This window comes from Hermetia illucens, chromosome 4 (genome assembly GCF_905115235.1).
Source record: "Hermetia illucens chromosome 4, iHerIll2.2.curated.20191125, whole genome shotgun sequence".
Classification (NCBI taxonomy): domain Eukaryota; kingdom Metazoa; phylum Arthropoda; class Insecta; order Diptera; family Stratiomyidae; genus Hermetia; species Hermetia illucens.
Window position 1 is genome coordinate 133644480 of NC_051852.1, and position 15613 is coordinate 133660092.

At 39.7% G+C, this 15613-nt stretch overlaps 1 protein-coding gene across 4 annotated transcripts in view; it reads right to left on the reverse strand.

The window, feature by feature from the left end:
- Window positions 1-15613, reverse strand: part of LOC119653605 (embryonic protein DC-8) — a 58048-nt gene that overhangs the window by 19795 nt on the left and 22640 nt on the right. The window contains exons 1-2 of one of the 4 annotated variants that reach the window (XM_038058362.1): window positions 10752-11103; window positions 10057-10068 (exon numbers count right to left, since the gene is read on the reverse strand). The exons of 1 other annotated variant lie outside the window; for it this stretch is intronic. In XM_038058362.1, coding sequence (XP_037914290.1) covers window positions 10057-10068; window positions 10752-10770 — 31 coding nt within the window. In that variant the 5' untranslated portion in view covers window positions 10771-11103. Of the gene's footprint in view, window positions 1-10056; window positions 10069-10751; window positions 11104-15613 lie in introns of those variants that run through there. 2 more of the 4 variants (XM_038058363.1, XM_038058364.1) reach the window with 2 other exon arrangements.

Genomic DNA, 15613 nt, shown 5'->3' on the forward strand with positions numbered 1-15613 from the left:
TTGTTTCTTCATTTTCTTGTGTCCGGCTGGGGAAATTGGTAGTTCGCCGCATTTACTTTTTCCTTCTACTTAGTATTTTTCTCAATTTTCATCATCCCATTTTCAATTTCGTGTATCTTTTTGTGATTCCACAATATGAAAAATTTAATACCTTTAAATATTACATTTAAATCGTCGCATAAACTTTTCTTGAAATTTTTTACCTAAAGCCCTTCACATTAAAATTTTCCAGAACACTAAATCCTATTTAATAATTACACAATTGCACCGAAAATGATAATTTATTCTTGTATATTTTAGAATTGCTATGCTATGTAAATTTCAATATTAACACGCAATTGGATGCTTTTTGTCTCAAGGGCCAACTAAGGAAATGTTAATGCTGCTTAATGTAATAAAATTGTTGGATATGCGTTGAACTATTTGTATACAGAGAAGTATAGGTTAGTTTCTTTTGTTGTTTTGCAAGGACCACAGATATTCATTCAATTTTGCGAGGAAAATAATAATGTATTTATCATCTCAGCGATCGGTTGTTCACTTGATCGATCAATAGGAGGGAGTTTTGGAATGAAACAGTGCTTGGAAATCTAGGAGAAGGTTTCTGGATTTCAAACGCGTGAAAAAAGTAGGTAAAATCATCATTCCAGGAATATCACTTGATACTTATAGAATAAAGTTGCTAATAATAACAAGTTATGTAGCAGATTCAAAGTTATCGCGACAATACATGCAACTAAGCTAGCTTATCGCTTAGAAGCGAAGTGGAACTATTTCCAGTTGAACTAAAATAATTTGGCTGAAAGTATCTCTCGTACGTTTGAAGCAAACCGTTGCCGATCGACGAGAAGTGTCTACAATGAGCATATTAGCAACTTCATCGTAACCTCGATTGGATGAGCGATCAAGGAGTTTTGTGTTGTGAATTTTGGTTGCTCTTTACCTGATGGGGGACTAGACCAATTAGAGAAAAACTGCTTTTGACTTTTCTAGTCCATGGGCTCCCCTTTTTGGGGTTACACCTCGTACTTGCGAATTCATATTAGGGAGCAAAATACATCTGGTAACCACTTCGGACATGCCGCTTCCAGGATTGAAGCAGCGTCCGATGAGTTGAATCTGCTGCAATGGCTTGATATCCAGTTTGAAAACCTCGCGACTTTATCCAGATCAAGCTTTTGACAGAGCAAAACGGTGCAACCGATCAGTCGAGTCGACCCCGCTTACGGACGGGGCAAAGACTGAAGTAATAAAAGGCAGTAATACAAATTAATGTAAATGTCGTTCTCCGATGAGGTAAGGAAAGCCAGTCAACCTTAATTCGGAGGAGGGGGGGATAAATTACGTGAGTGAAAAAACTGCATCGTACTTGTTGTTGCCAAACTGTTTGCGATTTTACCTGGTCCAAACACGGAAGAAAAGAAGGATTGAAAGGATGTACCCCAACAAATTACATTGGCGTTTTTTTTTTCGAAAAGTAAATTATTAATTATTATTATTAATTATTATTAATTATAGCAAAAATGGGACATATACTCCCAATACATCTCCATGCGTGGAATATATAGTATATGTTTTTATGTAGGAATTGGGACAATTATCAATTCTAAATCGATGTCGAACAGAAAACTTGAGAATTTCAGGCACATTTTGTGTGAAAAACAGAACTGGATGTCGGTTTTGAAAGGTTTAACACCGAATATTTGATGAAGAGCAACAATGGAACAAAATCTTCCCCAGAACCTTAGGTAAAACCAATCAAATCTCTTAAAAACTAGCAAAAAGGATAACAATTCAACTGCAATTTCCATTTGTGTAAATACTACTACAGAGAGCAATCCGGGCTTCCCACCGAGAAAATAACTACCCACTAAACGAGATTGCAAAATCCTTGTTTATTTGACTGACGAGGTTACAACGCTTAAAGAATTTAGGAATTCAGGATTCCCTGTAGTTTTGTGTACGAATGCACAAACACCGGTAGCACTAAATCGTTGTTCGCAATCAATAGGAACTTGACTGATCCTAATGAAATTCTGATTCTGAGACATACAATCCCTTACCGTCTCTGAAAGGCTATTAAAGTGATCTATGGGTAAATCTGCAAAGTTATTCGTCAAAACTCTATTTCAACAGGGACTGCTGCATCCCTAAAGTCTGTAATTATTCGTCGAACTTTTGATGGTTGGCATAGTGAATTCTTGGACATTCTCAACCGCATACACTAAGAAAAAATTATCGCTGAAGGGTTCTCTGATCCTTCTTACTTTGCCCTAAAACTGAAAGGCTTAACATAGCAAGTGATACCCAACTCCCTAATGCAGCAGGAAGTGCATTCTTTGCGGACACAAACATATGAAGCATCGCCACTAATGTCCAATTCATCTTTTGAGACGGCTTACAACAGCGTCAGTGCCAATCTTCCATTCTCAATACAAGGAAGCATTTTGGATGTGGAAATTGTGATGTTAAGCCATTACTGAGAGACGAAACCTGGACTATTTTAGAAGAAAGGAATGTGTAGCAGGCAATTAAGCAATAAGAATAATAATCGTTGGGACAACAACCCATATTGGATCAGGGCCTTGAAGTGTGTTAAGTTCCTGTTTGAAAGAATTCCAATGAATGAACCCTCAAATGAGATGTGCCTCAGCCCGACCTACGTGACAGTTAAGTATATTCGACCCTCAGCAACGTTCCAACATTTCTACAAGCCGGTTACGAGAAAGCAGGTTACAACCTGATCCTTGTCCCAAAGTTCTAAATCATAATCACATAGTGACACAAATTTTTACCAGTGACCGTCAGTACGCTGCTTCCAGGGACAATTAAAATCTATTCCCAATATTCTAACGTGTGGAATGTATCCATATTATTAGAAAAGCGAATGTAGTTAGGTTTGTCGAAGCTCTACGTAAGATTCGGACGCATATGAAGGAACTGTCACTAAATACCCACGGTTTTCAAATGCTTCTGCTCAATGATGTATCAACCCTTTAGCTTTAAAAGCCGAAGGTATTACACATAGGTCGGTTCTTTGAAAAAACTTATGCTATGTTTCGCATATTAAAGACTTCATCGAATTATTATTCTGAATGGTACTCAAAAGGTGTCGCAGTCGCAAGAGAATATGAATATAAAAAGTCGTGATATGTTTTGACAAATCAGCAAGGACTACAGTAACCAGATTGACGGCAGATTGATCTGAAAACGCAATTAATCAGCAAACCTTCATGGCGACGAACGAACGACCCAAAAAGAAGCAAACATGAAGGACCAGGAGAAATAGGAAGCAAAAATCTCAAGTTGGTTTTCCAGCGGAGGGGGAAATAATGCTTCAAAAAACTCTGCTCAGCGGCTATTATGTCAGGAGAATTGGGATGCGATCAACTTTATGATCGGATCCCCTCAACGCAAATTGAAAGCTTCGGAAAACGAGGGGGTTACGAGCACTGTGAAGTGAGGTGACTTTGCTAACTCCTCTCTGGGATGCAATACCGTATTTTGACCCCACGAGGTGGGAGGGAATAAGGGGTGACTTCAGTAGATAAAAATCCCACATACTGCCGTGCTAATATCTTTTGATGGAAATGCATTTACTTTCTGAATTATAGGCTTCAACTCATAGCGATCCCAAAGAAATTTCCTCCAAATTACATAAAACGCATTCTATTCCACGGGATAATTCTTCACTGCACTCACTTCAGTCCGCTATGAATGCGAATCCCACACACTGCATATTGGCGGAGTAGCATCTTCCTTAGCGGACTGACTAATAGTAATGTCAAGAGACATGAAATAAACACGCGCAGAGGCATTAAAATGATTCTAATGAATTTTTGTTTCACAAATACCATTGCAAAATATATTATATATTCTTTAAATTGAGAATACCCAGAGCTCTGCGTTTACCTTACCTAAAAAATCATACTTTACAGCGTAAGATTACAAATATAATTGTACTAACCCAAACAAAATAGGTATACATAGGGAATGAAAACACAATAGAACTACGCGTCAACTTATTCTAATGTATCTAAAATCGTCAATCTATAATAGTCATACATTCCACCTGAAATATCTACATCAGCTTTCAAAGTCAGATATGCTAATGTATTACACCAAGAATAGCTAATTTTAAGCAATATTTAGGCTCAAAAGTTTGAAAACGTGCCAATTAGCATCTCAAATAAAAGTTATAAAAAGTTCTATGTCGTGGCCTTCAATAAACCTACGAAACTGATACATGAATCTATTTGGATGTCAGCTGGTTGTCAAAACATCTCAAGCGAACTGGAATTCAAAAATATAATCATTGAACTCCCCAAATGTTTAAACGAAAGAAATTCCGTCCCTAGTTCCTTACCATACATGTGGCGAATAAATTTAATATTTTTTTTGTCAAAGTAAAAAAGAAAAAAGGAATAAATAAATTTCATTTGAAAGATATGCCACATATTTTTGCAGATGATATATATGAAGTAAATTTATTTACTAATTTAACTATAATATTTTCCTATTTGATTTTCTGAGGAAATACATACAGATAAAATGATGAAATTAAACAAACACAACACTAATAAGTTTTGAATACAACAAGTTTTCTTGCATGCAGTCGGAGAATGGTTTCAAATGTTTTTCCTCAATATTTTTAACTAGTAAGATACCCTCTAGTTATTATAAAAGACCAATAAAATGGTGAAATGAAGTGAAAACTTAAAGTGTCTACAGCCACGTCAGATAAACTCTAAATGACTGTAATGACTCTGAGAAAACAGATTGCCAAAAGTCATAGCAGAATTATCGAAAAGACATGGCCGAATTGACGGGTTTCTCCCTGGCATAAAGAAAGCAAGGGTTGTGCCAATTTCCTTGTATCTCTTAGCGACTTCCAGCTTCGTGGGATTTTTTGAATCAAAAAAAATCCACGGTGTAGCTTAAAACCTTTTGGCACCCCATGCCCGTTACAGAAAACTGTAGCCGTAGCGGTACCATGACCGTTAGATTGTGGATAAAATCCGGCTGAATAGGTTGTGGTGGAAAGGTCATTTAATTCGTAAGAGCAATATCTATGGTAAATAGAAGAAAGACGCCAACCGATTAATGTATCAAGTCGATAAATACATACAAGCACTGACATCAGTTGACGAAGCTTTACCAAAGCATAAGAGGGATGTGACAGTATATATCATCCTATGCAATACATGTAGTCATAAAACGTTAGAGGAGTGTGCCCCGCTTTCTATTTGAGAGACAATCCTGTACGCCAAGAATATCATTGGTGGTTAATATACCAGGTTTCATTTCAGGCAAACTGGGCACTAATTATTTGGTTCCGCCTGCCTACAGTTAATGCAAAAACATTTGGAATACAGTGAACTTTCTATTGACTTCATGGTCGCCTATGATAACATAACCAAATTTGACGCAACCATAAAAGCTGGAGCTGGATAGCGATTTAAAACATAGGGAGTTGCATCCTTATTAATCCAGTCAACTTCCAACCAAATATGAGGATATTACCATCATATGTAGGAACGAAAGAGCAATCTCTTAGCCAAGTTCCAAAGGACATACATGAGTATCGATGATTCCGACGTCTTTGAGCCATACTACTGGGACTGTATCGTCTTAGACAGAATCAGATTCAACAGCCTGCGGTAGGTGGCAATTTAATCCGATTTCAGTAAGAAGACCTTATCAGGAAAGCCCATGATAAGAAACGATGACTTAGGTACTGCCTTCCTGAGCGATGGGTGCAATCCAGGACACCAGGAATTGGTTTTTAATATCGAAATGAACGACCTTGGCGTAATGCTGCGATGTCTGGAACTTTCGACTACGGAAGACCGAAACTAGAATTCAATTCCCGTCAGTATTTACCACACCGAAGGGAGAACGTAACCCTTACTCGTGTGCTACCCGAAATGAAGAAATCCACGATCGATATTGGGACTCATCGTGAAAAAATTGCAGTAGCAGCATCTTCGGTGGTATGGTCAGTTAATTTACACTGGCAAGAACTCACTAGCTAAGATCGGTTTGAACATCAAAGTGAACGGAAAACGGCCAACAGGTTGACCAAAACAACAACGGCTTGATATGCTAAACGGTGATTTGAGAGCCTCTCAACTTCACCCAGTTGGTCTGGGTTTCGAATGAGAAAATGGCAAATCCGAACCAGATGGTTTAACCTTAAGGTAGTAGAGAAACAAATCGGTTCAGGTTTGAAAATTCTTCTTGCCTCAGAAACTAACAACCTCCTCATCCGAGAGAAATCTCCTCCTTCTTGACTGCTAGAAGGCCTTATCTCATACGCCTTCTAGGGCGGGAACTTTGTTTTCCCATATCCTACTTAAAAAATTTCTGGAAGCTATTCTCCAACTATTGCGAGTATTATAATTATCTCGTAAGTCTCTTTTTCCAGTCAACCAGTCGTGACCCGAGCTAAGATATGATTTTCGGTGACCCCGCCCTAGAGACTCACCACAAATTTATGTTCAACTGTACTCAGTACAGTAGAAGAACTTCTATACGAGGAAAAAATCTGGGCTCCCGGTGAAGCACTGCTCTCTATATGTTGCTAGAAAAAAATATAACTTTGTTAAAGTCTCTATTCCGGGCCTGGAAGGAACCATCTCCTCCAATCCCCTCCCTTCTAAACATGACAACCCTGCTACTGAACGGAACAAAAACTAAGAAAGAGGAAGAGAAGTGTCTGACTCAAAGTTTGCCTTTTGTCCTGGAACGCTTCCCAAATCGGCCGTGAGAACCGAATTTGTTAGTAAATTTCTTCAATGATAAATACGTATATAATATATGAGGTGCGTCCAGACGGTAAGTATAATTGGGCTCTCACAACCCTAGGAAACAGGTTTTAAACTTTATGGCAACTTTGTAGTGAAGCTATTACTATCCCAGAAGACTACATATGGTAGGAATAAATCGAGTTTCTAGGCGGCACACGCGTATAAACAGATTAGGTACCAGGTAACTAACTGGTGCGTGGCGCATGTGTATAATGTACTAGTATGTCGATGTGTCGATAGCGCTTTGAAAATTTTCTTCTGTATGTTTGCCCATCCGATGCATCAAATGCACGACACCAACACCATCAAAACGCTGCGCAGAGCTCTTTACGACCAAATGATCGAAGAATGCCTAACATGTGCGATGCTTCTGTTCCTCCGTACAAATTCAAGCAATGTGCCGAAAAACGAGTCTCCTGTATGTAGTTTTTTTGCTGCCACCTTTCAAAATAAGACCAATTCGAGATTAGTAGGTTGAAAATTGTTGAACCAGGAACATCTCTTACGAAAAATATCATCCAATCTTTGGTCAAGGGAAAAATCTGTGATGTAATCCGCTACCTTGTAGTAAAGAAAAAAATTCCATTTGAGGTTTGTAATGAAATCAAAACTGTTTATGGTAATGGAATTATGAACCTTACAAGTGTATCCCATTGAATGACAATTAAAGGAGCGAAAGACCTTCCATTGTGACACAAAAAAAGGCGATATTGCTTTGCTGTATGAAGCAATCACAGAAATCCTCCAATTTCGGGAACTGCCTTCGAGATGAATTCCAAAACCGCTTATATAAAAACACAACTTGAATCGAATTTCGACCTCAAATGAGTTTTTGGAGCCCTGAAGTTTTTGGAGTGATGATTTTCTCCACCCCGATGTTACCGGATATTGACCGTGGGTTGCTCGTTACACCCCTAGATCAAAAGGCCATCTCAACAGGAGCGTCATACCACCTCACCTCACGCCAAACAATTCAAAGCCACAATTTCAGCCAAAAAATGACGATATTCGTATTTCAGGACAATACAGACATAGTTTTGATTGAATATAGACCATCGACGCGGAAAGATGAGACATTGAAAAATTGAAAAGAGCGATTCAAAATAAAAGAAAGGACATGTTGCCTGCTGCACGACAATGCCAGACCTCAAACATCCAAACCCACGAAGCAACTCGCTGCATTCTCTTGACTTGGTGCCTTTAGGTTGCTACCTATGCACTTCCATGAAGGTGCACATAGATGGAAAAAGGTTTTCAACGGACGAGCTAGCGAAGGGGGATGCCAAGAAATAGGCAAAGGAGCTGCCGAGGAACTTTCTCCAGACAGACATAACAAAAATTGGTCTTTTACTACTTGCATAATTTGTACATATACAACTTATTTCGCACTACTATTTTTTTATCCTTCTTGATTTCAATGCAATTGCACTCCATTATGATGACACATAATGCTCTTAAATTGACAAGCCTACAACCCCCAGGCAGCACAAAGGCAACCCCCAACATCTATGGCGAAATGAGATTCAAACTCGGAGTTACGAAATCAAAGGGTTTATACTCAATCAACTTCATCATCGCGCCGTGGTGACATACTATATACCGCATCCCTTCTATAGTATAAATGGATAAAAGCAAAGAACTATGTGCTGGCGCCAGTCCTCCTATGTTTTGTGCAGAACCAAACTATTGGGGTTGAACTCACTGGGGTCGTGGTTACGTTTGAATGATTGCTGCGTACGGTTGTATTCCTCCATAGGACCACCACAGTTTAAGTTCACATACATAGGTAGGTTTAGGTTCTGACTATAACACCACAAAACCTATATCGTAGACAAACTATTACCTCAGGAAAAGAAGCGTTCACAGGAACAAGTGCATTGTCCTCCTTGAGGCTCCATGCTAATTCTAAGAAGGAAAACCTCGGACGGCATATTAAAATCAGTTATCATTTGAAATACATCAAAACTCACGCAAAACCATTTCAAAATATTAGCATTTTGTGGAGCATTTTGCGTTGCCATACAGAAGTTAATTGAGTTCGAGAGGACAATAAAAAGATGTTTTTTTTTTCAAAAATTAAAAATATTTCCATGGAATATACTTGGGCTACATAGATACACATATATGTATGTATAATTTACTTTCATCGATATGTCTGTAGACACGCTTTTGAATTCCGCAAATCACTGTGAGCAAGCGATACCTCATGGCAATGCGAACGAATGAAAGGTTAATTTCACTAATCTTATTAATGATATCCCGCAAAAGTCAAGCAGAAATAAATGTATCTTCCACTCAACATCTGCATTGCAATGACTCATCATATAATTGACTCCGGGCCCGTCAGCAGTAAGAGAAATGCGCAAAAACCGATGGAGTTCGTACACTTGGAACGAGTCCACACAATAAAGTGTGTGAGTGTGCAAGTATATATAGTTGAAATCGATTTAAAATTCTTGCCCTGTTCCAGTCAAGGCTAACCGGCAAAATAGCCAATTTCGTAATTCAAGCCAAAGTAGCCAGCCAGCCAGCCACCACGCTACCCAGAACAGCGCCACAAGCAACATCAGCCAACTTACAACAAAAACAGCCAACCTTATATACATAAGTTCCTGAGTGATGACGTAGTGCCCATAAAATATATTTATATATTTCTAGCCAGCTAAAAGTATCTGAGAGATACGTACTTCTGCTCGAAAAAATCTGAGCAGAAGCTCAAAAACATACACAAAGGAAAATTTCCGCTTAAAATGCAATCTGAAATCTCGACTTTTACAAGATGAACAAAAGAAATAGACGCAATAGCAAAATATATCAACAATTCAACAATGCTCCACTATTAACTCCAATAAAACGTACTAGAGTGAACATGGCAATGTGCAAAAATGCTATAAACAACCAAATTAAGTACGTGCACTCGCCGATGCTGGGAAAAACAACAAAAATTCGTTTTGGAAAATGCCTAATGTACTCTAGCTTTCAACATCGTTCGTAATTGTTTAAATTTGATTTTCTATTTTTCTTTTTTTTTGCAGCAACAGCAGCGGAAGGTGAGCGTGAACACATACAATAACTTGTATAGAGTTACACCAGAACAAACCTACAAATGTGCGCTACTTGATGAAATCAATCCATCTCGAATGGAAAATAAAAAAGATAGAATCAAACTAGTTCTAAACTATAATTGTATCTACCTGGGATGTAGGAATGAAAGATTGGATTGTATTCAAAAGCTTTCCATACTCACATTTGGTGCTGTCTGCATGTTATTCGAAAATAGAATTGAAAATTTTGTTAAAAATTACATTTTTAATGAGCTAAAAGGTTTATTCTATTTTATCTTTTTATTTCGTCATAAAAAATTTGAGTATGATGTGAAGGACATCTGATTCTTCCCTTTATTTTCAATAAAATTTATCCCATAAACTAGAAACTTCCAGGAGATATTTGAAATTCGTGGAAATTTAATCAGAATACAATTTATTCCTTGGGAAAAACTACCATATGGTTTGGAAAATTTCGTCCAGCTTTGCATTCTAAGATTCAGTATTTCACTAAATCGGTCAAGGCAATCTAGTTCCTTCCGTAATTGTCAGAATAATCAATATAACGAATATACCATCGGACAACCTCCGACTTCCTCAGAGTTGACTCATTTACTACGCAATTAGCAAGCAGAAAAGGAAAAAGCTGACGAAGCTATAACAATGCCATTGAATTATAGATTACACGTTTGGGCTTCTGAATTGATTTTTACAGTGAATTAACACCAAGAATGGTATCTTTGTCATATTCCCATTGTTTCAGATATACCATTACTCATTAACTGCTTTTAAGGAAAATTCGTAAGCACTGCGCGTTAACTTGAAGCCAAGTATCTATCCAATTTACAGTCAAATCGAATCCAAATAAGATGAATAACTCAGCGGTTCTGTAAATTACCTGTGAATCCACTAAACATGATTGCGTCTAATTTTCGATACCGCAGATACTAGATAATCCAAATATGAAGTACGTGGTACTTTGTGTACTAATCCAGATGTGGTAGGTCAAGGGTTATCACTTAATCACACTGCACTACACCTACAATTGTCCACCGAGTCCGACAGCGTACTAAAGTGTATTCTGTTCAGCTGTTTTCCTTCAAGACGTTCTTGTATCTGTATCTACACTATGCTGTTGTGCTGCCGTTGTATTGTGGTCGATTCAATCGATAACTAGACACGCTATACCAGGGAGTACAGACAATAGTCGTGTTCACGGCTCCAGAGTTTGGATACGTCTACTTCCACTTCTGTAGCTGGTTATGGCTCCCCAGTCCCCCACCGAGTATTTACAGCCCGACCCACATGTCGGAGAGGCGATAGAATCAACAAATTCCGTCGACAAACTCCACAGCTCCAAATCCATCTACATACGAGGTGAACTCCCCAATCTACAAACCAAAGGCGTCGTGAAAGATGCCAGAGGAATCTTTAATCTTTTGGAATTTGCTACAGAAAATTAAAAGGTGACGGGAATGAGGTGTGGTTCAGTGTAGAATCATAGCCATTTGGGCGCCCTTTAACCTCGTTAGAGTCAAGCCCATCGTTTCAATTATTAAGGCATGCGGGTGGCATCCGTGGAACTCGAATTACGTTAGTGTGAACAGCCAACAACTCGAGTTATCTTCAATCAAGTGCAGCGACACGATAGGGAGAAAATGGAAAAAATATAATATATGTAGGTTTGGGATTAAAAAAAAAAGCGAAACTTCACTGGCTGGTCGAATTACGCAAGCATAAAATTACTATCCTTTTCAATTCCTGATAAAAATTAGATAAAGTTTAATCCTGTTTTCGATTCAAGTTAGTCACATCAAATTTTAATAGATTACGAAATTCAAAAGAACTTTTTACGATGACTAAAATCTATTGCATAAGTTCATCATGACACGGAGTAGTGCAGACACGACAAACTATTTGATGTTTTTACAATATACGACACGTAGTGACATTTTGTGTTGGGTAAAGGCAACCACAAAAGTTTTTCTTGAAGGTGTCGTGTTGTCAATAGCTGGTGGGTACTTACCACAAAATCACTGACACCGATGCTGACAAAGTGATTTAGTTTAATTTATTTTAATTTAATTTAAGGAATAATAGGCAGAATATTAAATTTCCAACTGCGTATTGTCTGTATTATCAAAGGGAGAAGCAATTAAGTAGCTTAACCTACGTTTAAAACTGGGAAGACAGACAAAGTCAAGGACTGGAAAGGCAGTAAAATTACCTGATGACCTCCGTAAAGGCAACTTTAAAATGTCCACACTACGAGTGCTACAGGAAGCAATGCGGAAAATATCCGAAAAAGCAGAGCTGTTCATCAGGCAATTACAGAACCCAAGAAGAGTACATTTATCGACGAAGATTCGTTTTTATTTCCGAGTTATCACAATCTCGGCAGATGCCGGATTTTACCTAATACTAGCACTAAGTGCTCGGACGATCCTACCTACTTAAAAACTAAAGGGGCGCTGGTGGTGGTGGCCGGTGATAGGTCAATGAGAGAATCCTTTTAGTACTCCCCGCAACATCGAGCACGCATGCAAAGTGGTGTACTTCTGCATGGTTTGAACCAGACTGTGCGAAAATCCCAGGACATCAAGTGACGCCTTGAAGGATTTAAGTACAATACCTGTAGCTAACAATATTATGGGAACTACAACAACCCACTCGAGATGCCAAATTTCTGTGATTTCCCGAGCCAATGGGTCATAGTTCACCTTCTTCTCCACATATTTCCGTTCAATGTTGCTATTATGGGGGATAGCAACATCAATAATATATGCGGAGCGACCCGTCTTGTCAACTAACAGTACGTCAGGCGTGTTATGTGCAGGATGGCGATCAGTCAGAACTTGCCGGTCCCAATACATGCTGTAAGCAGAACTATCAAGTACTGCTTGCGGCTCATATCGGTAAACCGAGCATGTTCCCGTGATCAGCCCATGCTTGTATGCTAGGTTTTGATGAGATGGTCGAACGTCTCGAACGCCGAATCACATATTCTGCAGTGTTCAACCCAGCACCCAAACCTGCTATTCCCGTGGCATCTACCGTTTTACCTAAAAAATTAAATCCCAGTTTGAAGCGGACATTTGATCAAGCTCTAGATACTAAACTCGAAGAATATCTAGCGTGGAAGAAAGGAAAATTGGACCATACATTTCTGAATACAACAAAAACTAAGATCCTGGATAGGAAAGTTACGCAAAGTTCAACAAGCAATATCAACAGTGGGTCGGCTCAAGGCAAAAAATCTGAAAACAATGTAAATTGCTCGGGGATAGCCAAACAGGTAAAAGGCAACTCATCAAAAAATTAGAACTGATATCCTGACAATCCCGCCAAAACCTGATGCGAAACACGGCTGCTACTAATGCAGCACATAGAAGCGATGGTCATGAAGACCTCGATAAATCACCTCGAAAAATTATCCTTATCAACACTCCAAACGGAGTATGTTCAAAAGGGCCTGTAGCGTGGAGGGAAAATGGTACCGAAGAGTCAAGGAAAATGAAGACCAAAATCGTAGTTGTGGAGAGATGTATAAAGCCCATGAGGACAAAACCTACTAAAAGTTTATGGCAACAATTGGCCAGTGGACGTAAATTTAAATTTGCAACAGGAACCGTTTGCAACCCCCGCAAGAAAAATAGGGCAGCAACTAAGGAGCGGCTGGCTCAATTATCACGACACAAACGAGATGTCGATGTCGCCGATCCATCAACTTCATAAACTTATCTTATACTGATTCTGGCTACGAACTACTAGATTAACGGCTCAAATTGAATTATTCAGCCAGCCGGTCGAGCTAGCAAATCGAGTTTTAACTTTCATTATTTTTACTATAATAAACAAATCACTAAGTCAAAATTTGTATCTTAATTTTGTTGTCCAAGCCAGTTTGAAGACAGGCTGAACGAAAGCTTGCCAGTTCATAATTCCGCTGGAAGGGGGTGAGTTTTCGTCTGTCTGTCTACCACGCGCACTTTCCACAGAAACGCTTATATTTATCTGTTCCCGTGAAATTCGCTGGGCAGGTTGGAACTGTGAACGTACCAGGCATACACTGAATGGTATCGTGTGTTTAGTTGAAGTGCTCCGTACATATTTTTTTATGGCTGGAGCTGGAAATTTTAAAGAGACGCTGATGTGCTAGATTGCAGATGTATGGGATTCTCACCCTCAAAAACCACCCCACTTCTCCGTCTACATCTTCGCGGCACCAACGTGAGGTATTATTTCGCGACGAGAGTTCTGGTTTACATCAGCACAACTAAGTCACGCGTCCGTCACGCATATCGAGCGGCACATTCGGGGCAGTCTAGAGACTCATCCAATCCGAAGCGAAGCAAGTACTTCCTATATCCACGGTGTTTCGTAAGGAACTGCATTAGGTGGTGCTTCAATTCTCCATGCTCCCCTTCCCTCAATACACGGGATCAGTGTATGTGTCCAGTCGTCCCTTCCGGAATTAGGGATGGATTTAATCATTCCTGCGATAAGCAGCCAACAACAAGTCTTTGGCCCTCCAATAGTAGGCATCATCCTTGCTAGAATGAACTAGCCTTTGCTGCCTTTCCGCGCCCATATCCAGGTTCCCCTTGAAGCTCAACTTGGCATCGATTGTTACCCACAGGTATCTAATGATTGATTTTGAAATGGCCTCGTTATTACCAAACCGGATTTTTACAATGTTGTTTTTCCTAGGATTGGTAATATGAGCCGCTACCGTTTTATCTTCCGCCAGGTCCAATTTCACCATTTGGAACCATGCTTTCATGGCGTGAATATTTTCACTTGCCTACAGTTCCATGTCCTGATGGTGTTTCGCAACTACTACCACTACCAAGTCATCTGCAAAACCAATCAATGTTGCCTCCTTTGGAACACGAATGCCAAGTAATCCGTCGTACATTATGTTCCACACCAAGAGCACCAGTACAGAATCTTGGGGAACACCTGCTGTCACAACATATTCCTTCGGGCCGTCATTCATCTCATACCATAGAAGTCTCTCCGAAAGGAAACTCTTGATTATCCGAGCTAAGTAACCAGGGACACCCAGTTTAGCCCGAGTAATCCCATAATCCAACCCCAGTTGGCTGAGTTAAAGGCATTCCTGATATCCAGCGTCGCCACCGCGCAGCACCGATGCCTCCCGGGCCAGGTCTTGCAATGGCATCGACTGTGGCCCGCGCTCTACGAAACCCGTACTTCACTTCGATAGACCACCCGCTCGCTTTACGAACGGAAGCAGCCTGTTGTATATCACCCTCCCCAACACCTTCCTCATAGTGTCTAAAAGACTGATAGGGTGATATGAAGAGGGTGCGCCGAGTGGTTTTTGGGGCTTCGGTAACAGAATCAACTTCTGCCTTTTCCATCCCGAAGGAAATACTCCTTCCACCATGCACGGTTCAAACGTACTTATGAACCATGCGAATCCCGGAGCTTTATTACCCCAATTCGTCCACAAATCTCCCGTAGTCGCTCCTCGGTAACCCCTGGGATTGTGAAGATGCCCTGTTGCACCGTTGGTTGAGGTCCACTTTCTTCCTGTTGTGGGAAAAGAATTGCGATTATTTTGAACAAGATTGTCACTTGGGTGATTTTTGTCCACGAATCTTGTTCATTAAAACCTTGTAAGCAGCACTCCACGGGTTCGTATTTGCATCAAGGCACAACTGTTTGTAGCAATTCCGCTTACTTTCCCGTATAGCCTTCTTAAGGCTACTTCGAAGATCGTGGTATTTGGCA